Source organism: Eutrigla gurnardus (genome assembly GCF_963514095.1).
Source record: "Eutrigla gurnardus genome assembly, chromosome: 1".
Classification (NCBI taxonomy): Eukaryota; Metazoa; Chordata; class Actinopteri; order Perciformes; family Triglidae; genus Eutrigla; species Eutrigla gurnardus.
Genome location: NC_139915.1, coordinates 4,632,811 through 4,658,952, shown reverse-complemented (window position 1 = coordinate 4,658,952; position 26,142 = coordinate 4,632,811). Strand labels below are relative to the sequence as shown.

General features: G+C 41.4%; 3 protein-coding genes across 3 annotated transcripts in view; 2 read left to right on the top strand and 1 right to left on the bottom strand.

Moving 5' to 3' along the window:
• The window catches only part of ccdc102a (coiled-coil domain containing 102A), a 72,284-nt gene extending 58,773 nt beyond the window's left edge, over positions 1 to 13,511 (bottom strand). Inside the window, exon 1 of the mRNA XM_084018148.1 lies at positions 13,374 to 13,511. The gene's annotated coding sequence lies outside the window, so the exon portion shown is untranslated. The remainder of the gene's footprint in view (positions 1 to 13,373) is intronic.
• The window catches only part of LOC311013489 (E3 ubiquitin-protein ligase RNF182), a 315,914-nt gene that overhangs the window by 187,868 nt on the left and 101,904 nt on the right, over positions 1 to 26,142 (top strand). The window lies entirely within an intron of this gene.
• On the top strand, positions 17,674 to 25,934 carry txlng (taxilin gamma). The gene is made up of 11 exons (XM_084004614.1): positions 17,674 to 17,713; positions 19,982 to 20,090; positions 20,200 to 20,347; positions 20,996 to 21,087; positions 21,557 to 21,727; positions 22,023 to 22,217; positions 22,328 to 22,447; positions 22,541 to 22,615; positions 22,744 to 22,836; positions 22,912 to 23,007; positions 23,833 to 25,934. The coding sequence occupies exons 2-11, from the start codon at positions 19,998 to 20,000 to the stop codon at positions 24,205 to 24,207; spliced, it is 1,458 nt and encodes a 485-aa protein (XP_083860740.1). The 5' UTR covers positions 17,674 to 17,713; positions 19,982 to 19,997; the 3' UTR covers positions 24,208 to 25,934.

Below are 26,142 nucleotides of genomic sequence, written 5' to 3'. Positions count from 1 at the left end.
AACTGTGAGTGAAGTCAGGACTCCTGAGTCAGTCGCTCCACTAAAGGTTGAAATCCCTGCAGGGACCGGCAGACTCCAATTATGCCTTTCATGCCGACTACCTGTCTTCTAAATTGCGAGAACTGCAGAAAAAGATGGCACATCAGTCACCATAAAAGAGAATAATTTGCATTTTGTTTGTGGGAGGAAACAGAGCTGAAGTGTTCAACTCCATCACCACACTTTGCTGATTTAAAGGAGCAACGTGTAATACAGAGCCGCCGGATCCAAAGAGATAGGGAGAATAATTTCACCTCTTTCTCACTTCCATATCATCTAAATGTACAGCCACAAGATGTATAAAGAGACCAACTACTGACTAACTAACAGCAGGGAAAGAATGGGAACAAAATGTAACCAAACCGACAAACATGAATTATTCTCTGTTATAGTTTTACATTGTTGCAAATTGTGCAAAGATTTTCCCTGATATATTTTTACCTCTGATTCAACTTCAGGATGCAGCAGTTTAACCAGATTTCAAATCTGTATTTTGTAACGATACCTCCCTGTGTGGAATGGGGATGATAATGATGATTGATCTGTCAATTATTTTCTTGATTAATCAATTAATCATTTTGTCCTTAAAATGTCATAACATTTTCAGGAATCATCTATAAGCACTTATCCTGTTCAGGGTCACAGGGAATGGAGCTGATCCCAGCTGATATCTGGCAAAAGCAGGGTTCACCCTGGACAGGTCAGACTGTCAGGCAATGACAGGGCCAACACATAGAGTTCACACATTCACAACTTACAGGACTGTGACTGTGAAAGTTGGAGAAACCAATGCTGACATGGGGACGACGTGCAAACTCCAACATAGAAAGCCTTATCAGAAATGCCATGTAAAAGTCTTTAAATCGCTTTTTTTGTTTCAGTTTACTTCTACCGTTTATTTAATTCAGTTAACGATTATGTGTGACACGGGAAATCAACACAAACAACCTGCCCATGAACCCACTTTTTGGCCAAACTGAGAAGTTTGTGCGGTTAAGAAGGTTTCCTGAATCTGTCTTGAGAGAACGATGAAAATGTTCCTGCGTCAGGCCTCCGTGGAACGATGGAGGACGTAACCGAACCATTTCATTGCTAAATAGGCAATCACTACCAACTCTGTCAGCACTGTTGTAAGCACCATTAGCTGCTAGCCGCTGGCTGAACTGTCAACATATCCAGAGCCGTATGGAAGCAATAGAAATGCTCTGATTTCCATATAGAGAACCTGTAACTGTTGTGGCTGATTGCTCCAAAGTCAAATTACCCTTAAAACGAGAGACCACATCCTTCAAATGGTTCAGAAGGCAGAGACATTGGAACTGTAGTAAAACATAATGCGACCCAAACGTAATGTTTCTGAGCAATACAATAAAAATACCAAGAAAACAGATTACAAGTCTAAGGCAGTATTAGTTTAAGTGTGTTGAAGTAAAAGTTAGTTAACAGAGCTTTTGGGCTAGACAAGTGACCGCAGTGCAGCTTTTCTTCATTCCGTTGCGGCGTAGACTCATTCATACAAAAGTTAACGGCTGAAGAAGCTGCAGACAGGATGAAAATGCGTGGTACATTGGTTAAAGCCATAAAGACTGAGATAAGGACACACTTTAAAGGCATGTAACGGAAGCATAAATGGATTAGAGAACCTGATATGACCTTTGTGTCTGTGAATGAGAGGCTGATATTCCATGTAAAGCATGTGGGTTTGGTATTGTCTGAGTAACAGCAGATGCAATTGAGCGTTAAAGCTGAGTAAATCTGTCTGTGACACCAGCTGGGGGGCGAGATGGGGTAGACACACACACACACACAGATACACAGATACACACAGATACACAGATATACACAGATATACACAGATACACACACACACAGAAGGCAACTTCCATGGGTAAGGGTACATGAGTTATGCATTGCTCACAGAGGAGAAAATCACTGAGCCTTCGACTTGATTAATGTAGCTGACAAAAGCTGGAGCTTTTGATCAAATCATACGCCGAGTCCAAGCCGACCTGAATGTTGATTGACTCACTGAAATAACAGCTGTTGATTACTTAATCCAACACACACCTTACATTTTGATCCAAATAATGGAGGCCCCGGTTTTAAATCACTATATTTATAAGCTTACATCACTGAATGGAAGTTTAACTAGAAAAATGTGGCCATCAGCTAGAAGAAGCTAACCATCACCTATTGGTTTTTCGACTACGGTTTTAAAGCCTTGAATTTTTTTGGGGGGGGGTCTGCAACCAGAAGTGACACGAGTTGGTGGAACTAACCAAAAGGTTACAATTAACTTTAATGAGCTGAAAACACACTGTAAAAGGGTTACAGTTCTAAGATGAAAACATGGACAACACATGGAAACAATCTGTCAATCATGAGTAGCCACACCCTAAAGCATATTCTGCTTTATGGTCTATTTCTAGATTATAAATGGACCATAATGTACTAAATGAACATCATGCTGTATTGAAGAAGACGTGAAACTAGAGATTGAGACCATAAACTCATGTTTCCTGATATAATAAACCAAGTGAGAAGAAGGGTCACTTTCTCGTGGACTTCTAGATAATGAGAGGAATCGCCCCCTGGAGGCCAGTAGAAAGAATGCAAGTTTAAGGAAATTTAGGATTGGCTTCACTTTTCAGGACCACCTGAATGCAACTCCTCAAACCGATGTGAGGCAATCAGCTAGATATAGACGCCTCACAGGGGGAACTACTGAACTATTCAACTCAACAACATTAGCATTTTTTCTCATTGGGGTGATTTTGGCATGGATACCCGGAGCTATATGAATTAACCAACCATATAAACATGATGTGAACAGAAAGCAAATTACTACTTGAGACTTGTTTAAATGTATTTGATTTGTACAATTATCGGTTCCTGTTGAATTCCTGGTTTGAGTTAAACAAACATAAATGTTAGGTTAATTAATGTGGTCATGTTATCAAGTTACTTTCTTACTCAACATTCATTCACAACTACATTTTAACCAGAAACCAACAGTCAGTGCCAGCTGTTTTCTACATGGCTCTTTGCTGGTGATGTGTAGTGTCGAACCTAATGAATTGTGTGCATTTTGCCAACCTCAGTGTTGAAATTATTTTTCAAATTAATTTGCACATGCAGTTAAATTTTGCTCTGTAGAGCCAGGCAGTCATCAAGGGTTCACCTCTATTAACACTGAACCATGAAAATACGCCTGGATCAGTTGTGATACCGATCCTTAGAATGGGCTCAAGAAAATGAAAATCGAAATATCTACAACATCCATGCGATTCATGTAATATATGAGTTGAACATAAGACCTCTACCGCCGACCTCAAACAAAGCTCTTTATGCTCATTACATGCATGACTACGGCACACTAGCTTAAACATTAAAGACGTATAGAGATTGTAAAAAGGAAGCAGACCAGTTTTACAGGCTACTACACAGCAGGGTCGGCCTTACTGGCGCCAATTATCATTATCTGGTTGAAGCCAAAAGTAAAGTCTGGCTACTGAGAGGAATGGACTCCAATAAATGGTCTAGAAATATATCCATCTAAAATGCTGGGTGAGCATTCCTGACCATTTCTATATCTGTAATCTGAATAAAATGAACAGTGAGGACTGCAATGGTCCAGCAAGTGAATGTTAAAGACTTTACCCACTAACCACAGGCAAAGGTTTACAAGCTTATTCAAATTGGGCAACTCCAAAAAAGACCTTGAATATAGAGGCTTGTTGAAGGGCTGCTGCGTCGATAGTTGATTCATTAATTAGGTGACTGAGGTGTCAGCAAATACAAATACAAATAAAAATGTTTATCACAACAAACACAACAGAGGCTGTTAATGTTCCTGTCGAGATCAACACAAACCTCAGAGACCGACAGGCCAGCCGACTCTTTGGGCTGATAGAAAGTTAACAAGCACAACATTTTCACTTTTTTTCAACTAATTAAAAATCAGCAATTATATTTATTTTATATACAGTCCCTAAATTTGGAGTGTTTTGGGGCTTGTCTTTATTTTGGGGTTTTGAACTGTCTTTTTTCAAGAGAAAAGAAATATTGCAATGTCAGTTTTGTTCCAATATTGTGGAATGCAAGTTAAAGATTCATATGGCCGCATTCAACAGAGTGTACGAGTATTTTTGTCATTGGTGCCAGCACAGTGTGTGATAGGCGTCAGTAGCAGCGTAGAAATTTATGAAACAATCCGTTTACATGTTTCAAAAAGGAAGCTGTCTATAACGGATTGTTTAAAAAAGAAAAAAATGAGGAAAGAAGAGGAGGAGGTTGGTGGGGATGGAGAGACAACCAGAGTGTCAGACTGAGATGCCAATGAAGATGAAAGCGCAGGCAGAGAGACCGATTGACCCAGTCAAGAAGAAAACGTACCACTTTCCACCATAATGATTGTGGTAGGAGGGGAAAGCTATGCTGAGTGGGTTTTGTATTCAATGTGGCAAGCTCATTAATACCCTGCTGTACCAAAAAAGGGTGTGACCAAACCATGTGCACCAGTGCCACCACTAACTAGCAGTCTGAAGCCCTGCTGCAATACATTCAATGACGTCACCTTGAGCTCAAGAACTTTTTTTGTGTGTTTTACAGACCATTAATGAGATCATTTGCAACCTTACTGACAAAACTTGTGATATTTTGCAAGATTGTCGTCACAACATTGTCATCCATGTCCGTATCGAACACGTAGTTGTGACAGAAATCAAAACTAGGCCCAACAAACAGGATGGTGGTGGTTACCCCCAACTGGGAGTGACTCCACCCAGGACAGCCATCTGCTGCTCCTATTCTCCACATCTGGAAGACAGATCACCAAGAGGCCACCAGAAGCAGCCAATGATGTCATCCGGCGGTTCCACTCAAACAGGAAGGCCGCGTGCGTGTTTACATGCATGAGTGCGTATTGCGTGTGCGAGTGTGTTTGCGGGCACAAGTTACGGCTTCTTCCTAGTTATCGGCCGATGTCAGTCATTTTCATAAAATGACACACATGCAAGTAATCAATCAAAAATGCACACGCCTACACAAAGAATGTACTTGTAATGACAAGATTAGGTACAGAGAGAGAGAGACAGAGAGAGAGACAGAGAGAGAGGTTAATTCATTTGCAAAAGGTTTCGGTGACAGGAGCCGACCAAAGGCATTCCTCTGCTGGTTCTAACTCAAACTCTGCTGCCAGCCATAATTACCAAGTCCTAAACAAACAGCTAAACATAGACACACTCTTCCACTCAGATGGTCACACACTCCCTCCAAGAATAAAACACCGTCCATACCCGCACTGCAGCCCTCTTGACCACTTCTGTTTTTAGTTTGATAACCTTTAATGCAACCAGTCAAACCAATGGGGGCTGCATGATGAGGGTTTACACTGGATAATTAACAATAGCTACACTGCCGAGTGTGTGACTTGACAGTCAATCAATAGTAAGTCACGGGCACCAGCCATTACAACTGGCACAGTTGGATAGAGAAAGAGAGGGATGTATTAACAAGAGCCCCACGTGTGAAAATGTTATTCGAGTTCTGAGTCAAGGTTCTTTTAAGATTAAAATCAGAACTCAAATGGATTTTTCGCATGTGTCTTCTGACTAAAACCAAACCCAGCCCAACATCTGATATTTAGTTGGGATTTGCTGGACTACGTAGCAGAAGTCTGGGCTTCTCTGATGCAGATAAATTACAGAAAATAAAACATATACTGTTCTTGCACTCTGGGCTTCCATTTATGTTATGTCATGTTTCCATCCCTATAAAGCAAGCTTTGTTGACGCATTGTCGCCCTGTGAGAATGAATCTCGTGGGTCACATTGTTTTTGCAGGGAAATCTCCTCTCGGAAGTCACGTTATACATGCGAGTGCGCCGTTATGTCAGAGGGAACCGATGTTCCAGCCTTATATCCGCCAAAATAAGTGCCTTAAATCGGCAGTGTGGGAGCATTTTGGGTATCTGCACAATGAGCAGAGTGGATATCCAATTTACAAAATGTGCTGCATCGAAAAGTGACTGCAAGGGGTTGAACACTGCAAATATGTTTCAACATGTTTGAAACAAGCATCCAGCCCTTTATGCCCAAGTCAAGGTAAAACAAATGATGATGATGATGATGATGATAAAGTTATCAGAAATATTCAAACTAATAATGATGAAAACAATGAAACTGCAACATTTACCCTGACGACAATCGTGATATCAAAATCTCATATTGTAACATCCCTTAACATTACAACAGCGAGCAACTAGATGCTTCATACTTTATCTCTGGTCTTCATCATGAAATAGAAGTATTAATATGGGCTGTTTTCAGTCCAGTGGTAACATTACTCAACATATTTCATAGCTTGCAGCCATTAAACGGTGTTTCCGTTTAATGAGTGACCATGTTAACTGGTGACTCTGTGTCGAACGCAAAACAGAATATGTAAGTGTCCTCGAAAAAGCCTTACATCTAGATTAAATACATACTCCTCTGTGTTTCTGATCGACGGCAACCATTTCCCTAAGTTACAACGAGCAATCACGGACGCATTTGCCTGAAGGTTACCAGTTACCATGGTCACCCTTTAAACTGAAACACCTGTTGCTCTGGAACAGTCGAGATCCTTCGCGGTCGGCTGTTGGAATATAGAAACCAGACATTTTGATGCTGGTGACAGTTTCAATTCAACGTTTAAAACGCGCTGAACGGTCTGGATGGCTGCAACAAAAACACCACTTTGATTAGCAACATGCACAGCATGTTTTTGATTACTTCAACCGTAAAAAGGGTAAAAGTGCATCCTTCTGTTTAAATGCTGGAAGACGACTAATTGAGCGCGGGCGTTACAATTAGCCTGTGAGTTTGCCTGAGTTTCTACTTGACATCCAAGACTTTCAGGAGACCTGACACCACCAAGATGGAGAGAACGAGATTGAGAAGTTAGAGAGAGAAAGGCCAGAGTGTGTGAGCTGAGAGAAACAAAGAGCTAGGTAGAAGGGGAGATGCTGAGAGGAAAGTAAACAGTGTGAGGGGATTGGAATGTGTCTAAGTAGCCGGGGTGACTGAAGGTACACTGTCGGCTACTTACCAACCACTCCTAACTGCACAAGAACAAATAGGACAGCATTCTTACCACAGTTCCTCAAGAGTCAACTTTGGTCCTGTAGAAAGTGAAATCCAGGCCTTTCTGATGCAGATATAAGGAAAGAGTTTGAGCAGAGAGACGTGATGGGACAGAGAGATGGAGGCAGTAGAAAGGCTTGGCTGCTCTGGTTTGGCCTGAGCTTCAGCGGGCGGAGCGACAAATGACAGGATGTTGATATCCCACACAGGAAGACAGACAAACAAAAGGTCTGCTGGACTGACACAGGACGCAAACTGGAAAGAACAGAGCAAACCATATTTTGCTAAATCTGACTGTAAAATAAATAAAGTAGACAAGGCCAACTTTAACGGTCACAGCCTGGTCAGTATTCACAAAGTATTGATATTCAGCACCCAGACCTATATGTACTTTCTATAAAACTATATTGCTGAAGAAGAAGAGCAGTTGAATAATGATATTATTTATAAATAATATAATTTGCTTTTTTAACATAAAAGATAATGTGAGGAATTTGGTACATTTATTTTATTACATATAATATCGTAAACTGAATGTGTGTGGAAGAAGCGACTGAAACGTATCACTATTGGTGTTTCTGAGTATTTTACTTGTGTTTTCTCTTCTAATAAAGACATTACAGAAAACGACATAATCTTGTTATGGGGTTGTATGCCTCCCCCAATCCTATGAGACATTTTTGTGAAATTCTCATGATTACAAGGAATTATTAAGTGTCTTGGTTGTTTTTTCCTCCGCTGACAAAAAGGTGATTTTACCACCGCACTCAGAACTAAGGCCTTATTAAAATAATCTCTAGGATCTGCACCCTGCTGTGCATAAAGAGATGTTTCTGGTGAAGCATGTCCACCCACTGATCCCAGTTAATCAGCACGGGAGACGAGTGAATTTTGAATCCTTAATTATAAAGCAGTTTGCCGTCTCGTTTCCACCGATCTGACATCTCTGTTCTCCACATGCCTGCTCACCAAAACGTTGCTCTGCACTCCATAAACAGGAGTTAATTTTGCATCATATATAATTTTTTTTATATTTAAAGCTTTGTCGGTAGTTACATTTTATGGTGTAATCACCCTTAAATGATTATTTCTCTATTCATATAAAAAAAAAAGAAATAATGATGGTATGGTCCTTGCTGCTGAAACCTTTTTACCTCAGTGAAAATGTTGTTTTTGGTAGCTAAATGTCAAGAAATATGATTTGAAGTAGAAACATGTGAATTTTAGAAATTATTACATCTTTTTTCAATAAATGTTGACTTTTGGACTGAGAACTGAATGCTTATAGACATGATGTGGATTGGGATATTGAAATTGAGATAATAATTTCATATTGAAAAGGCAGTCATTACTTAAATAAACCTTTTTTAATATTTAGAATGTTTATTCAAACAACTTCTTTCAACTCCCTTGAAAAAGACTTAAAAGGTTGTATTTTTTTCAAAATCAAAGTGACCTTTGACCAGCAAAATCAAATCAGTTCAAAGTTGAGTCCAGGTAGATGAGGAGATATTGATAGATCAGGAGATGACTGGACTACAGATGGACAGACAGACGGATGCTCAACCCAAAAACATATTTCCCATGACCACGGTTGTAACCGACACTGAGGAATAACAACATCCTCAAAAAGGCATCTTAATTCCCCAAAACCAAAATAACCAATATTTTTGCCACATTTCTTCTTCAATGCATCGGCTCATTACTCTCAAAAACATCAATTAGTGAAGACTCATTTACACATCAACTCTATCCTGAAGAAGAAGACCTCATTTTTATCCAAACTCATTACTGTACACACAGACCAGACGTGATGTCTGAACCAGGAGCACATGGCGCTTATTCTGTCTTTGGCTTTCGGAACGCTTTGTTTCCATGACAACCACGCACAGAAGTTGCCCTTGCATGCTTGCCGAGGTGTGTGTGTGTGTGTGTGTGTATCGTCCACATGTCGGTGTGTGTATTTGCATGTTTGATGAGACTAATGAATACGGTTTTCAGCATCCAGGGCCAAGGAGGCCTGAACAGAGTTACATGGAGGGCCAGAGAGAGTGAGAGGGCTCCGATGGAGAGAGCAGAGAGCAGACTGGTAGCGCCGCCACACCGACAAGCAGGCAGCCACAAGCAGCAAAACAGATGGTGCCGTCTGCTGTGTGAACACATGAAGGACACTTTATGGCAAGATGCATTAAGGGGAATGCAGCGATGCCCCTCACAAGCCCAAGATCCCCAACATCATCCCATCAAATATTCTGATTTAAAGTCCATTTCACCTGCCTCCGGTTACATTTCCGTTTGTTTCCTTCTCCTGGATGCCAAGCTTATTTTCCATTCCATGTGGTTTGGAGATGATTCACTGGCTCTTTAAACAGATTTAAACCACTTCAAAAATGGAGAGGATGTGGATGGTCAATGCTCAGTCTGCTGACGATCCGATCACCCAGGAAGCAGGTTAACTCCAGCTGAAGCGCCGGCCTTTCTCTTGGTCGCTGCAAATATGTACATAGGGTCTACAGCAGAGACGGTCGGTGTGCTGAGACGATGGAATCGGTATTTGAACCGAAACTAGCAGCAGTTTGGCTAACAACAAGAGAGCAACAACAATAATCCATGCTAATTCACCAGACTCTGGACCACCCAGAATATTTCACCGTAAAAAATCAAAAACAAATGCTTCTCCTCCTGAGCTGAAAACAGTACACAAACATCTAATCTGTTCAGATGGGAGTCTTTGGGATGAAATGCTCTTATGTGGGAGGCTCATTATTGCATTTATTTATGGGTCCGACAAAATCAAAGAGTGGGACTTCCTCGAGTATACAAGTCAGCCCAAACATTGCAAGGCCTATGATTTGCTTTGGAATGTATACCCAAGGTAGGGCTGCACCTATTGATTATTGTCACTATAGATTAAAGATATCCACCCTCCAATATAACTGGACTACATGAGGCTTGTGGTGCTCAAAGCACCAAAAAGTTACGTTTGAAAAGGAAAAGAAGAATGTCTCCTGCTTCCAGAAGTAATGACCCAGTTACTCATGATGATCTGCAGACCGTTGTTGTTGTTTTTTGTGAGCAGCTTCACATGGGAACTTTATGGTTGAAAGGAAATAGTTGATATCTCCAAAACAAGACAACTCACACCAAAACTACCTAGATTGATAAATGGCTCTACAGGTAAGAGAAAAATGCATATTTGTGACTTTGGGGTGAACTGCCCCTTTAAGCCCAAAGTATGGCTTGTTTAGTCCAACCAACAGACCAAAGATAAAGTATTAAATTCACAATATGAAAGCAAGAAGCAAAAGCTCACAGATGATAAGCTGTACAGAGGAAATGTTTGTTTTTTTGACTTGATAAATAACTTTAATCATGAATTAATCAGACAATAAGTTCAGCTTTACTTTCATTGTAATGCTGAACACTTTGGATGCTTCTTTACTTGCCTCCACAAAGGGCTGGGTATCATTTCAAAAATGTTTAATGCCTGAATTTCAGGACCAATATGAACGACAGATATGCTCATAACTGAATTTATTGGAAATAAGTCATACGGCATGATAAAAGCATAAAAAAATGAATGGACTAAAGAAAGAAAGTTGACGATGACCAAAATGGCCCATTAGTGGACTAAACAACTTAAGAGGGGGCCCCTCTCGTGAGTCAAGTTATGATTAAACCTTAAAAAGATGTGCAGTCCACATTTACTACCTGGGAATTCAATTAGACCACCGTTTTTACTGGTCCCCTAACTACACAACCTGTTAAATTAAACGTGTCTGGCACAGTGAAATAACAAATGCACTTATTTTTACACCTGATTTTTCACAAGCAACTCGCTCCCACTACTAAAGATCCCTATACACAACTGTAGAGTTAATTTATAATATTGATATGCACTGAATATGTGTTTAACTGGGAGACTCTTGATCAGTTAGAGCAGAATCGCCACACATCTGTTGGTCTTGTTGAACAACACAAATCACAGTCCACTTGTAGTTTTAAGGAGTGATGTTTCACCCTTCTCACAAATGATCTTTGGCTGGGTGCAGACACTGGCTAGCAGAGAGAACATTAACTACACAACAGCCAGAAGTTTACTTTAGCCTTAATGGACTTAAGGTTGATCACCTACAGCTGCTATAATCTGCCACTGATAGCGTTAATCACCTTGACCTGGGAGGGCAATGGTCAGCTCCAAAGGAAATATGAGAAGCTGCTCCTACAATGTTTTACACATTCTTTCCTCAAAAGTATTGAGGTTTGACACCCAGTATGCTCCCAGTTTGTGCCTCCTATTACCATTACATTCCAGTCACAGAGCTAAGCCTCAGTTTTTTTCCCTGATTATCCTTGAAAAATATGGTAAATGGCAGTAAAACAACTCCTTTTGAGCAACACAAGACAACAATATATATGTTGTGTATCAAAGAACATAGTATAGGTATCATGAATATGGACAAATATAACTGTTTATAAATAGTTTAAGGTACACTTCAAACAAAGTAGGCACATTTTGGACACATGGGGTAGGGGAAAAGAATCGATACAGCATAGTATCGCAATATTTTATATCGTATCGATACACGCACGCCAAGTATCGATCTTTTATTATATAGTATAATATTGAAAAAGGAAGTCAACTGGATTTTTCTGGTGTGGTCGTGGGTAAAGTCAGTGGGATTGGTGAGAAATTGGTCAAAACAAAGAGTGAGACGAACTGAATGAATACTGAATGAAAACTTCATCATATCAGATAAAACAGATGTGACAAACTGAAAAATTTGCAGGTGAAAAATAGGTAATATTTTGCCATATACAGTATATCTTCTGCAAAAATATACAAAATGTTGAAAATCTCTATAATAATATTGCATCATGGGGCATGTGGTGATTTCCAACCTTATTGGACCCTGCTCCAAAATCTTTAAAAAGCCTTCCAAACAACTGTGACTGCTGTTAGATGACCTTCTCCATCAGTCCTTGGAGATCTTACAAGACGCTTCGCTCTGCGACTTGAATATACATGAGAGGCACAAACTGGGACAAACGCAGCTCTACCACGACGACACAACTCACATGAAGCTGATCCCAGACGACCACAGCCACCAAAATGACATAAAAACACATGGTTAACTCAGTTTTCCAGTGAGCTGCTCTTCACAAAGCTTGAATCTATTCTCAGGTCATATCTCAGATACCACGGTTCAGTCATTTCGCCTTCTTGTGTTTTGCATTTACTGCAGCTATACGGGTAAATGCATCCTTCGTGGATGCCATTGTGGCTGCAGTTGTTAGGTACGAGAGCGTGTGCAAAATTAGGTTCGTTCCAGAAAAGTTTTTTTTTCTCCTTCTGTCTATAAACTAGGCATTGAGACGACATGAAAATGTAACAAATTAGCTGGCTAAAATAATTGCAATGCATGACAGTACCTCGATAATCATCAAAATATACTTGAAACCCTTAAAGTGGCATTAAATAATTCTGGAATCCGTTTTATTGTATTATGAAAATGACAACAAAAATATTTGTATTGAATCACAGAAAAGGAGACATCTGTTTAAAGATGAGGTTATTATGAATCATAAAATTCCCCCTCATAAATAAGTAAGTAAATAAATAGAAAATAGTAATTAATCAGGGTATATGTCATACTTATCTACCATAATAGCGAACTATAGGTTTTATAACGATAAAACCCCAAATAGTCCCATCTATAACCATTCATATATGCATAATGTGTGGTGGAGCCAACCTGCCCTCAGGTAGCCGACCACAGGGGTTCCCCACTTTTAGGAGCCTCTGCTCCGGGCTACTCTGTAGCTCAGCCATCCTCCTGACATTGCAGGTAGTTGCACATCGACGAAGACGCGTTAAAGACATGAAAAAGTAAATGAGCAACGAGGAAAGCCCACACTGTGTGAACTTCACAGTGGCTTCACGGTCAGAAGTGCCCTTTCCCCTTTTCCTTATAGCAACAATGCATGTGACATACCGGGAGACACAACGTGGATAAAGCAACAGTGTAGCCTAACTGGCCGTTCACGGCGCACAATGGGGCTGTTCTTTGGTGATTTAAACCCCCGAAAAGCCGACGCACAAGAGAAGAACGGGATGATTTTCGTGTCATTTGACACCAGCGTGTCTCAAAGCAGCGGACTCAGTCAAACTATCAGCGACTATGACAACAAAAGCAGAGGGGAACATACCGTAAAGGAAGCGCCGGTGAAGACTGCTCGTATCTCCGCCTGCGATGTGTATTTTTATCCCGGTATAGCAGCTGAGGGTTTCCCCCTTTTCCCAGCCAAACCTCGGTCCGGTGGTTGCTCTCTTTCTGTCGTTTTTTCCCCTTCTGGTCTGGATGGAAAACGTCGTCCTCACGGAGGAGAGAAAAAGGGCGGGTCTCGAGCGCGTCCGACCAATCGCGTATCGATATGACAGCGAGCGCCCGCTCTGAGCCAATCGGGTTCTGTTTCCAAACACACAGCCGTGTGCTGATTGGCTGGCAAAGTGAAGACCTTCCCAGTTGAAATTACTACAGCACCGGGAGACGCGCTGGGGGAATGCGATCTCACGTATCGCTTCTTCACCTACGGCAACAGAGCGAAGCTGCAACCACCCTGCAATAGTTCAACTTTCTTCCTTAGAACTATGACGCACTTAACATACGCCGCTGCAGCTCCAGCAAGCCTGGTTCAGTTACAATGTTACGCTGCAGGTTCACTTTTCATAACATTGTCTGGACAACTGTTTCGTGCTGACCTCTTTTATTGACCTCTCAAAAGCATGATCCAGTCGATCATCTAATCCAACTCAGCAAACTACAGTCTGGATGAAGCCGCACATCCTCGGTCACAGTGTGCTCCTATTTAACAATATATGGCAGGGGAAATTACAAAGATCAATATCTTTTTATTTATCTATCAAAATCCAATATATTTTACTTCCTCAAAAAAATAAATAATGACACATGCTTACATCAGCTATAACCAATCAATTTCAACCAATAATATGACATCCCTCCATCCATCAATCTACACAGAGCTGCAGAAGGTGGTGAGCTAATCTTTTCAATGAATAATCAATGTGGGTTTTTGTTTGTTTGTTGGCCAACCAGGAAGTTAGCATTGTGTTGGTTTCCTTGACCAACAGCCAATGCCATTTTTCCTTAGGATTTTGAATTATTGCAGCAAATCATCTCTTTGACAAACAAAAAAATGTATGAAGTAAAAAGGCTATAAACAAACTATGGTTGCAAGTCTTTACGTCACCACCGTGAAGCTAAAGGCAGACTTGTGTTTGGCGTGGTGACGGTTGGTATCTTCGTTTAGCCACTTGTAAGCAACCACCTTTTTAAAGACACGTAAAAGCTTCAAATTCAAGCGAGGGATATTTACAGACGCATTTTAAACTGTGGACCAAAACGTTAAAACATCTGAAGTTTTTGTAAACCACAGAACTTATTTCAGGCATCAAACCAAAAATGCACTGGCTTAAGACGAGGGAGGCAGAAGAGAGGGTTTTAGGACTCGTTCACGCAGCATTGGTTCAATTCTCACCTTACAGAGAACTGTTGATGCCGATGTCAGGCCTACTCAGTCAAACACCTCACCATCGGAAACGTGCGACCATGAGGCTCCATCCGTAGCTTCTTATATTATTCAGAATAAAATGATTGGTGCTTTTAATGCTTCACGGTCACTTTTTTGCTGATGATAAAATGTGATTTGCCCCAGGCTGCACTCCAGGCCAGGCCTTGGCTCATCCTCTATCTAAATGTAATGGTTACTAGTCATCACTCCTTCATCACAAACTGGTTTTATATGCAGAGATGAGCGAGTACACGGTATTCTCACCACCACCAGTGACTCTGACTTTCCTGCCATGAACACATTACTCTTCCTGCGTCTCATGAATATTCAGGAGTTTGGCTTGACGGCAGATTGTCATTACATTTGACTCCAAAATCAAACTAGATGTCTTTTACAGAATGAAAGGATGTCTGTCTTCTTCCGACTGTAAAACCACTGAGCAGACAACCTTCATGTCCATCCTTGACTGTGCAGCTTTTCTGTATAGTCATGTTGCCCCATCAGCACTTAACAGAAATGACACATGTTGTTCTCATCATCTTTTTCTGTATCAGACGTTGGAAGAAATAGTCATCTCATGAGATTCGGTTAAAGCTCAACTGTTGCAGCTTCCAAACCTCCTTTGCATCTTGTAAATCTAACCAGATATCTCTCATGTGCACACTATTGTTGGCAGAACTGCTTTAAGGCACATTTTAAATGGAATGAACTGCAAACTGCCCTCAAATGACAACAAGTCGTACTTCACTTAGATCGTAAAGCTTTTTATCATCTCAACAGTTTTCCTTGTTGTTTCTGTTTTGCTTATTTTTTCTTGTGAATGCTTCTTGTTCTCAGGTCTCTCTGATAAAAGTGATCTTAATCTCAATGAGACCAAATCCAATAATCGTCATTTTACAATAGAAATCAGAGGAAAGCAGAACATTCTCACATTTGAGAAGCTAGAATTGGGTCATATTTTTCATTTTTGCTTGAAACGCGACTTATGCAACAGTTATTTTCTGTCAACTGACTAATTGATAATCTATATGTTTACCATTTCACAGTCAAAATAAAGCTTGTCCCATTCATCCTGATTAGCAAATGTTCTGAATATGATGCTTGTTTTTGTATTTTCACTGCAACCAGGCTTCCTTTGATGATTTCCCATGGCATTTAGTATAGCATGCTAAAGTATTTTAGGGGCAACTCTGGTATTTAGGAGCCTTAAACATGTCTGTACCAAGGGGCCCACTGTTAGAATCTGTAAATAATTAAACAGCTCTGAAACTGAAAAGATGTATATAGTCAACAAGCCTAAACATCTCAGTTATCCTCAGTTATTACACTTGGAGGCGTCGGTTGGATCAGTCTAGATGCGTTCTAAACTAAAAACAACACAGCAGGTAAGTCTAATGAGATTCCATCAACTATGACAAGCGTTAGACAAAGGTGAGAGGATTAAAACAACACTGGCGCCCCCTGATGACAAACCAAGGACCCTCTTCGTGTTCTCCTGTCAAAGTACAAAGACATGCAGGTTAAGTGCCTTGCCTAATTTAATAGTCACTATGCTTAACAAAGTATATTTGTGTTGCCCAGATAATGAAATTCAACCCACAGATGTATTTAGAGTGATCATGGCATTATTTATAATGTCTGCATAATGTTACAAACACTTCCCTTCACAGACAGCTGCAGTGAATCTCATTAGATTTTTTTTTTTGGCTCAGACTCAAGTGGAACGTGTCAGCTTTTTGTCAGCTGTGTTGCACCTCTGTTACCTGAACAGGTGAGAAAAAGGAGCCAGTGGCTTTGTACTCCCAGTAATCCCAGGATTGGGAAAACCTTGGGCGTCTGCTTGTGGAATCCGTTGGTAAACATCTCAATTTAAACTGGTAATAGTTCATTTCTTAACTGTACTGCGCACAAGCACCCATTATCCAGCTGTATCAAAATCTGTACAGCAGGCCCTCAGCCTCAAAAACATCTCCGAAATTCATGCTGCATTAGCCCTTAGGATTTAGTTTTTGTGGAAGCAAACATTGACGACAAGCATTGAAGGAAATCTGTTGGATCCTTGTACTTCACATCAAATCCACCATTTGGCACACACTGCAAGTCGCCTAGTGACTTATCAAACTTTTGGATATTTTAATTTCTGGATAATACAACTATTATTATCTGTTTGACATATTTGGTTTTGCGTTCTGACTAAAATTCGTATTTTTCTACATACTTTTAATGCTGTATTTAAATGTTTATGTCCATTTGGTTCAAAACAATTTGCAGAGGAGGAAATAACCAGCATGAGAATGCCACTCACTTCCAATAAACAGTTTACTCTCTTTCGGGAAGCCAACATGAAAGTAGTTGCAGTTAAACCAAGACAGGATTAATTGCTGTGATACTGTAAGTAAGGCGTGTTTGATGGGATGGGTATCAAGTGCTTGTTGTTTTGCTCCTCTCTGACGTGCCGGAAAAAGAGGAGCTCAAGAGATTTTTGCTTTTGGTTTTGACTTTAGCTGAGTCAAGTTAGTCACTTCGCTACCGGAATTACGAGGGCGCTACCTTCAAATTAAAAGCCCCGAAAAATTAAACGTTATTAACACGTGCAGAAGTTGGTGACAATTGCATACAATGTGCATGCTGGTGCAGTTTGAGTGATTGTGTATGTTAACTGGGAAATTCACTCATTATCCGTACCTTAACACCCGGTTAAAGACTAAAGCTGTGATTTAAAACGAGCGTAGAAACAGTGGGAAATCACATATCTGTTGCTGTCTGCTAAATAGGAAAATGCACGCATGTTGTACAGCCGTTTTATAAGCGGTGGAATAAAATATATGTACTGGTAGAATCTCACCTGTTTGACATGCTTGGCAACTGAAAATATTTAACCGGACGTTTGACTTGATACGGGACAGTCCCGTTAGTTTGATAACCGTGCCCTGCTTCCATCCAGTGTAAAAACACAGGTAACCGCTCTATCTGTTTCAGCACCCTATTTCACTTACCGGTGTCGTATCCTCACTTCAAAGCCGTGTATGACCCGTCGCTATTAGCCGCAGTGTGTTGCTTTTGCAATCACTATCACACATTTGCTATTTGCCGAAGTAAAGTTCACTTCTCGTGTTAGCCAGCAGGGCTAGCCTCTAACTAGCCGTTAGCACAAGGTTAGCATTAGCCCTGCTTACAATATCAAACTTGAAAGCCTACGTTTAAGAAAATTGTACTTCACACATCCCCTGCTAACTGCTGTTAAATAAACAGTCACGATCTGCGAGCGTGTCGCAAATGTTAACCGCGGGGCCAGTCACGGTGATGCTCGCTGTGCGTATGGCTAAGTAACGTTAGCTAGCTTAAATGACCAGGAACTGTACGCGCCGTTCTGTACCGAGTCGACGGAACGTCACACCAGACTCCCTTTGAAATCGCGAAGGTTTATGATAATTTTGTTAAGTTGATAAACCACACGACTGAAACGACAAATTTAGGCCTTTATTCACATGTGGAATTATGTTTCTGTCAATTCGGCGCAAGTGTTATACGTCTATTGATGCGCGCCCATTTTATTTATTTATTTTTCACTTTTTGAAGTTGGTTAATGTTAGCTAACGTTAAGTTACTTGTCATTGTAGATCAACAGAAACCCCGTAAAATATGCTGCGTTTATAGGTATGACGATGCGCGGCCCAGACATGTGTTGATGGGACGTAGGTGTAAGAAAAGACAAGTTTTCTTCATATTGGCTGAACAATGCGTCTCACAGGTTAGCAACGCAGCTAGCGTTATAGCAGCTAGGTTACATGCTTTGCGTTACCATGCTCAATGGCAACACTAGCACAGCAGAACTGTTAGCATGTGACAGGCTGGGAAAGTAATCGTTGTTCCGTGTAGGGCTAAGAGACCAACCAGGCAAGGTGATGGTCAGGATGTAGTTGGCGTGTGTGGTATTGGTGGTGGCATGCTGTGTGAGTGCAGACATGAGTGAGCAGGCTGCTCCTGCTTGCTTTTGTACCCACGTGGTTGACTTTTTGCTGTCTGGTGTTGAATAAGTCTTATTGCGTTGCCAAGACGGTATAAACGTGGCTCAGCTTCTCAATGGGGTCACATGGCAAATCCACAGTCACTGTAAAATCTATGCACGTTTTCTGATAGGTTTATCTTGACACTGTATTGTTGACACCTACTGTGTCTGTTGCTGTTAGCCTGTAGCACATCAACACAGAGGTGTTGCTATGAACTCCTTGTTTCCATATGTTTCCCTCTCTGACAATTTATAGCTCTTTAAAATAAATGAATGATGTTTTATTTAAAATACTGAATCAGAAAATAGTGTGGTCATTGATACATAGTCAGTAAAACCTCAGTTATACTCTCAGAGCAACATGTACATGCCCTTCTATGTTCCTACCTGTAGCACTTTGATCATAGCACTGTTGTACTTAAGGTATCCTTGCTGAACAGCTGCCACTTTACTTGTATGAGGACCTAACACTTGTTTCTATTTTTGGATTTTTGCTCTTACTTTATCGGCAATGATATGTTGTAGTTTCTTTATTTTATCAAATGTACTTTTTGTAAGTCGCTTTGGACAACAGCGTCTGCTCAGTGCCCTAAATGTAAATGTAATCACAACAATTTTATGGTTTATGGATGTCCACACAGCCTAAGCAAACACCCTCTGATGACAAAATTTGTGTCACACAGATGTGTAAAATATAACTTAAGCTTAAAGTGCGATTTATGCTCGACGCAAAGTAATGTCACGCCATCACACACGGCCCCTTGCACAAGGATTGGTGAAAAGCTCTCAAGCTGAGAAAATGCAGAACTTTGAGGAGCTTTGAGAATGTCAGTTTGCCACGAGGAGACACCTGTACTGGGTATAAAAGATCCCAAACGTTTTGTCATGATGGTGCAGAAGGATGATCATACAGTCATGAGCAGATGTGGAGAAATTCAGATCTGTTTCTCCTCACGGCAAACCAACATTTTCCCAAAGCTCCCAAAAGTTCTCCATTTTCTCCGCCCATCCCTTTTAGATAATCTTGAAAGTGCACAGACAGGTTTAGTACAGTGCTTTGCTCTCGCATAATAAGCCTTATGGATGTATTATTCAAACTTAATTTCTGGAACACTATATTGACTATTTTGATACTGATTATCTGATACACATGTTTTGGTCATGCAGTTATCTCATTTATCTTTTCTAAAACTTCTGGTTTACTGTGAATTTCTAGCTTGTGATCGGGACTAATGGAGACGGCAGGAGTTTGTGAGATTGATGTAGCGACCAGAAGAATAGTGGGAGGTAGTGACTCTCCACCCGACCTGGACAGCCCATGTCAGGTAAACACCATCAACTTGTGTTTTTGTGTGTGGCGTTTGTGGATGCTCTCTTACTTGTATGCCTTAATGTTAATGCTTTGTGGTCATTTGAATGTGTGTGTGCTGTCAGGAGGAGGTCGCGGGCTTTGGTCTGGGGTTGTGCTGTGCTGAGGAGGAAAGGGGTGAAACTCCAGGCAGGGAGGACAGTCCCAGCGACCTGGGGGAGGCAGAGCTTGACCCCGGAGGAGACCTCAAGACTGCAGAGGACAACGCTTTTGGTAAATGCATCTTCCAAACAGACATGCTCCTCATTATAAAATTGTGATGGCAATTTACCTGTAGGTTCCACGTCTTATTGGGCATCCAAGTCATATTTTTGTTTTGTTTATATCATTCTTATTAAGTCAGACCCTTGATATTCAATAGAATAAATGTTTAACTTAATAACAAATACTCAAATGGATGCATCCTGCAATGTTCTGTATAACATATCTGAAAAGGACTATAGGGTAGATGACTCATGTTATACCAGACGGCCAGATAAGGTCCTTTTATCAATTCTTATTGAAAAACATAATCAATCAGCCACAGATAAACATGTAAACATTAGGTACAAGGATCATGTAGTACACCCATTTATTCAAGTCAAAAGAAATTCAGAAGTGTAGATACAAAGAACAAGAAACATGCATAAACTTTAAGGGAAGTATTGTTCAGAATAATGCTCCAATTTTGCTTAACACTACTTTTTTTTTAATATTGAGGACATCTTCCGGGGCATTCAGATAGTCTTAAGTCACTTCACTTTTTCACATTTTGTTCCGCTTTATAATAATCGGAAATGAATGAAATGTCGACGAGTGCTGTAGGATGAAAGCATCCCTGTGTGTTCAGCTTTCTCATTCTTATTGTGGTTTATGTCACAGGGAAGGAGGTTGTTCTTCTGATGCAGGCCCTGAACTCCCTCGCCACTCCTGAGGAGAAACTAGCTGCTTTGTGCAAGAAATACGCAGACCTGGTAAGCTGAAGATCTGCATTTGAACGGTCAGACTGCGCTGAACCTTCTGGATGAATCCAGCCTGGTTCCGGACCTCAGAGTAGCTCGGTCAGGTGTTGTGCTCAGAGATGGCCGTTTTCTGGGTTGGAGAAATGGGCCGAATGCTAGTTTTATTGTGTTGTAGTTGATGCCTTTTTGTCTGACCAACAATCCACAACCTTAATATGTTTGAATTAATATCATTTAAGACTAAGAACCAGCATATATTCTCACTTCAGCTCTAACATGAATCATAATTATGTGTCTATTCTTTGAAGACAACTGTCAAGCATTCTTTAAATGAATTCAGGGGCTGTAATCCATTTTCACAACATGAATCAAATGCACTTAATTAAAACAATCACTGTCGTCGATATAAGTCAATTACAAGCATGTCATATTTTTAAGGTTACAAAAAACGCACGTTTAACCATGTGTGCTCTGCTTTCAGTTGGAGGAGAGCCGCTGCATGCAGAAGCGACTGAAAGCCCTGCAGAAGAAACAGTCTCAGATAGTGAAGGAGAAGATCCACCTGCAGGGGGAGCACAGCAAGGCCATCCTGGCCCGCAGCAAGCTGGAGAGCCTCTGCAGGGAGCTGCAGAGACACAACAAGACACTGAAGGTACCCCTAAGGCTGTTACAGCCAGCAGCACCACCTTCCACTGGGAGAAGGCAAACAAACACTTCTGCAAAAGTACTTTCACAACATAGATGTAGAGTCTGGGAAGGTGAACCTGTAGTAGTTCAGTCGTAGTTTCCTGCTAACCTGATGACCATAGTCCATTTTGAAGTGTAACACATGTGCAGTCAAACACAGGCTGCTTCTCTGCTTATATGTCGGCTGTATGAATAGCACAGATGTCCTCTCTTCTCTCGATCTCCTTGACCTCGTCTCATTCCCTCTCCTGTCACCTCAGGAGGAAAACGCCCAACGGTCCAGGGAGTACGAGGAGCAGCGGAAGGAGGCCATGCTTCACTTCCAGATGACCTTGAGCGATATCGAGGTGCAGATGGAACAGCATAGCTCCCACAACACCAAGCTGCGGCAAGAGAACATGGAGCTGGCCGAGAAGCTGAAAAAGCTCATTGAACAGTACGAGCTCAGAGAGGAGGTATGGCTGCAAAAGCTGCGTTTAAAGCATTAAACGCTCGTCTCTTTAAAACACAGCGGCGGTTTGAATGAAAGGTATCGAATGTAAATCCGATGTGTCCCCTCCTGCAGCACATAGACAAGGTGTTCAAGCATAAGGAGCTCCAGCAGCAGCTGATGGACGCCAAGCTGCAGAGAATCACCGAGATGATGAGAGAAGTGGAGGAGAAGCAGCAGAGAGAGAGAGACTTTGTGAGTACATCTCCTGTGCCTGGGTCTAAAAAACCCGTCACTGCCATTAAACAGTATTCAGGATCCTGAACTGACTGTACTGTGATGATTCAGCTGCTGAAGGACGCCACAGAGTCCAGACGCAAGTGTGAGCTGATGAAGGAGCAAGAAACACAACTCAAGCAGCAGGTACGTCCACACACACAGTCTCTAGGAGGATCAGAGCATCAGACATCAACGCTGTGGTTGTTTCCTGGAAATAAACTGCTGAAAGGTTTGAGAGCGACTTCTCACTGCTCTCGTTTCGTCCCCCTCAGCTCTCCCTGTACATGGACAAGTTTGAGGAGTTTCAGAGCACTCTGGCTAAAAGCAACGAAGTCTTCACCACTTTCAGACAGGAGATGGAGAAGGTGACTGACGCCCTTCCCGTATACCCATGTTTGTGTCTGTTTTCCAGCTGTTAACTGTCTGATTTTACCTCCCAGATGACCAAGAAGATCAAGAAGCTGGAGAAGGAAACGACCCAGTGGAGGACCAAATGGGAGAGTAACAACCAGGCTCTGCTGCAGATGGCCGAGGAGGTGACTCTCTTCTCTTTGCTTTAGTTTGCTCAGAAAAATGATTATAAGTATGGCTCATGATTTTGGGAAGTGTGCTCATGGCTGTGGTTTACTGATTTGACTTTTGACACTTAAATAAAGGATCTGAATATGATTTGTTTCAGGATATAGAAACTTGAATTTGCTTTGTGGTAGATTTTTGTTTTTAGCCACAGTAGGCGGTGTGTCTCTAGTGCTAGCAATGTCCATCATTCTGTCAAAGTCCTTCTCCAGACTGAAATGTCTTCCCAATGAGACGTTATGAAATCTAGTATGGACATCCATGATCTCCAGAGTTCTCTTCTCCTGGTTTGGAGAGCCTCTGGGTTTTCTTGTAGCACCACCATGAGCGGAAATATTTTCACCTTGCACAGACATGTTGTTGTGTCAGTTCCGTCTACCGCAAGTGAATTTTTGCATGCAATCATGTCGTCTCAGAAATTCACTTTGCGGTTTCTCTTGTTCATTCTACTGTTGAGGCTGATTATAAGAAGGAATCTAGAATATCAGATTCTTTGAGATTTCTGATTACGTTTAGGTCATTCCTGAGTTAACTCTACTTTTTTTGTTTTAGGATCAGTTTGCTTTGATTTAACAAATACATGAAACGATCACTCAAGGTCCACTTACTAGCTTTTCCCAGGGCTTTCGGTCTCCAATGGCCACACAAGACTGAGACATGCGATCGAAAGCTCTGACAAAATAATCTTATCTTCAATTCCATTGACTTTTTCTTCCAAACTGCTATTTCCAGGGAGAAAAAAAACAAATGTTGGCACTCGTGAAACATTGTGTTGTGTTTGTTAGAAAACTCTACGTGACGGCCACTTCAAGGCCCTGCAGGGGAAGCTGGAGCTGCTGGAGAGGCTGTGCAGAGCCCTGCAGAAGGAGAGGAACGACCTCAACAACCAGCTCAGCATCCTCCAGGAGCAGGGAGACAAAGGGACCACAGCGCCTCCTGAAGCCCAGCCACGGGATCCCACCGCCGGGGAGGAAGACGACGGCGAGGAGGGGGGAGATGAGGAGGGCTTGGCACAGGGTGACGAGCTGGAGACGGGGGGCATCCACCAAGCTCCCAGACCACCTGAACTGGAGCCCACACCGGCTGCTACTGATGAAACCACTACTGCTACGACGACGACGAGCCAGCCTGCAGACAGGCAAACCTCAGAGCAGGACTGATTGAGCCGACACGGCCGTGTGTCGATGATCCGAGGGCTCCACACACCTCCAGCCTAGTTCCATAACTAGCCAGAAAATCATCTTCAATGGGGATAGTTTTCTTTTCTTTTTAATTCTAGACTTGCCTCTTCAGGTTTCTACACGGAAACTGAACCCATATCTTTTTTTGTGTGCGATAGGGATAAAATGATTGCACCATGGATTCTATTCTAAAACGTAGCCCACTTTTCCTTTGGTTGTAATAATTGGCTTTGTGGTGAGCACTTGGTACTCCCTGTTTTCTACCATAACTGTATTTTCATAGGACATTTCCATTGTTGAAGCTGTTCAGTCAATTCGGCCTTTGATTTCTCTTTTCACATCTCTCCCTGTAGTGTCACATCTCATTGGACGTTCAAATTTAATTAAACTCAAAAGTGGGTATATCACGCGTATTGTCATAGGTCACTTTGTATTAATGTAGCCTTAATGTGAGCATGGGATCTGAAAAGATGGAGGGAATTGGACGTAGTGTAAAACAAGTCAGATATATGCTCATTGGACTTCTGCTTTGGCCACAGGGTATTAGATATGTTTTGATCCTCATCGTAACTTCTTCCAAGTTTTTATATTCTCGATTATAGCAGGAAGTGTCACAGCAAACTGAATCTGCAGATCCTTGTGAAACAGGTGGTGCTGGTTTGAAGATTGGTGATGAAGTGACTTGTCGTGGGACAGTTGGTGAGCTACGTTAGCTGTCGACCTACAACATGCTAATTAGCGAGCTTTCTAACTCGATCATTGACGGTTAGAAAAGCTTCATTGATAATCACGACATCAAACCATTTGATCTGTGGAGGCATTTGGGATTTTTTTTGCAAAGATTGAAAACTGAAACATTAACTTAAAGGGTCAATTCACCCCAAAATTTGATATTTGTCGTCTTATCTGTTGTGTTGTCTAGACTGTCTGCCCTCCCTCTAATTGGACTATATGGCACTCATCATGCGATGCCAAAAAATGTATGACAAACTCAACATCAGTGTCTTTTTCTTAGTCACTCAGGCGGATCCACAAACCTGTGAGCACTTTCACGTAGGGACTATTTTCCTCGTAACCAGCTGCACCCACACATGGCATCCCTGTGGTAAAACGTGATGTGCTGAAGCCAGTCCGCTGGCTGGTTGTTCGCTTCACCTTTAACACAAGTTGTTCCTCCCCTGTTGTAGTTCACACTGTAGGCGCACTTGCTGGTCGTGTGTAATTCTGAAGGAACATTATGTATTATTAAAGCTCACTTCTGTTACCACAGGTGTCACCAAGTCAACCAGGACTCTAAAACCGTACGGTTCCACCTCCCATTTTGCCTCCCTCATAGGAAATGTATTAATATGGGAAGTTTAAACATAAAATGGATGAAGCAGGTCGAGGCAATTATTTTGTGGCTGGCTTGTTGCCCACTTTAGACAACAAATGATGTAAAGAAGTGAAAGCATGTCCTCTTTTTTTTTTAATGAACCATGTAACTTGATTTCCATATGGTCAGTTCAACAGGGTGTACCAGAAGAGTCGCTGAGACTATTATGTTAGAAAAATGACAAAACATATTGGTGCATCAGAATAATGGGCCTCGACATCTTTGACACTTTATACTGGAAGATGATTGAATGTGACTTTTCTTTTCTAATGCGTTTGAATAAAATATTGATTGACATCGGCGATGCATATCAATAGGAGCTCGTTTCAAATATTGAGATTGTCTTCTACTAGTGAAACTAGTGGTGTTAAGAATATTCTCGGTCACTAGTTTTCTTTTGGGGGGGGGGTCCCTGTTGATCCTGCTCACTCCACTACAGAGGCAACGACTCATGATGCAGCAACAGGGCCAACATCTCTCTATTCAGTACTTAATTATTGATGTGGACTGATCCTTACTTCCTCTCTTTATTTGGATTT

What these genes read in the sequence shown, in the direction of transcription:
- txlng (XM_084004614.1), top strand. Translation starts at nt 19,998, where the DNA reads ATGGAGACGGCAGGAGTTTGTGAGATTGATGTAGCGACCAGAAGAATA. An exon ending in TGCAGAGGACAACGCTTTTG is followed by an intron (nt 20,348 to 20,995) that starts GTAAATGCATCT and finishes TTTATGTCACAG; the next exon opens with GGAAGGAGGTTGTTCTTCTG. An exon ending in TCAGACAGGAGATGGAGAAG is followed by an intron (nt 22,837 to 22,911) that starts GTGACTGACGCC and finishes TTTACCTCCCAG; the next exon opens with ATGACCAAGAAGATCAAGAA.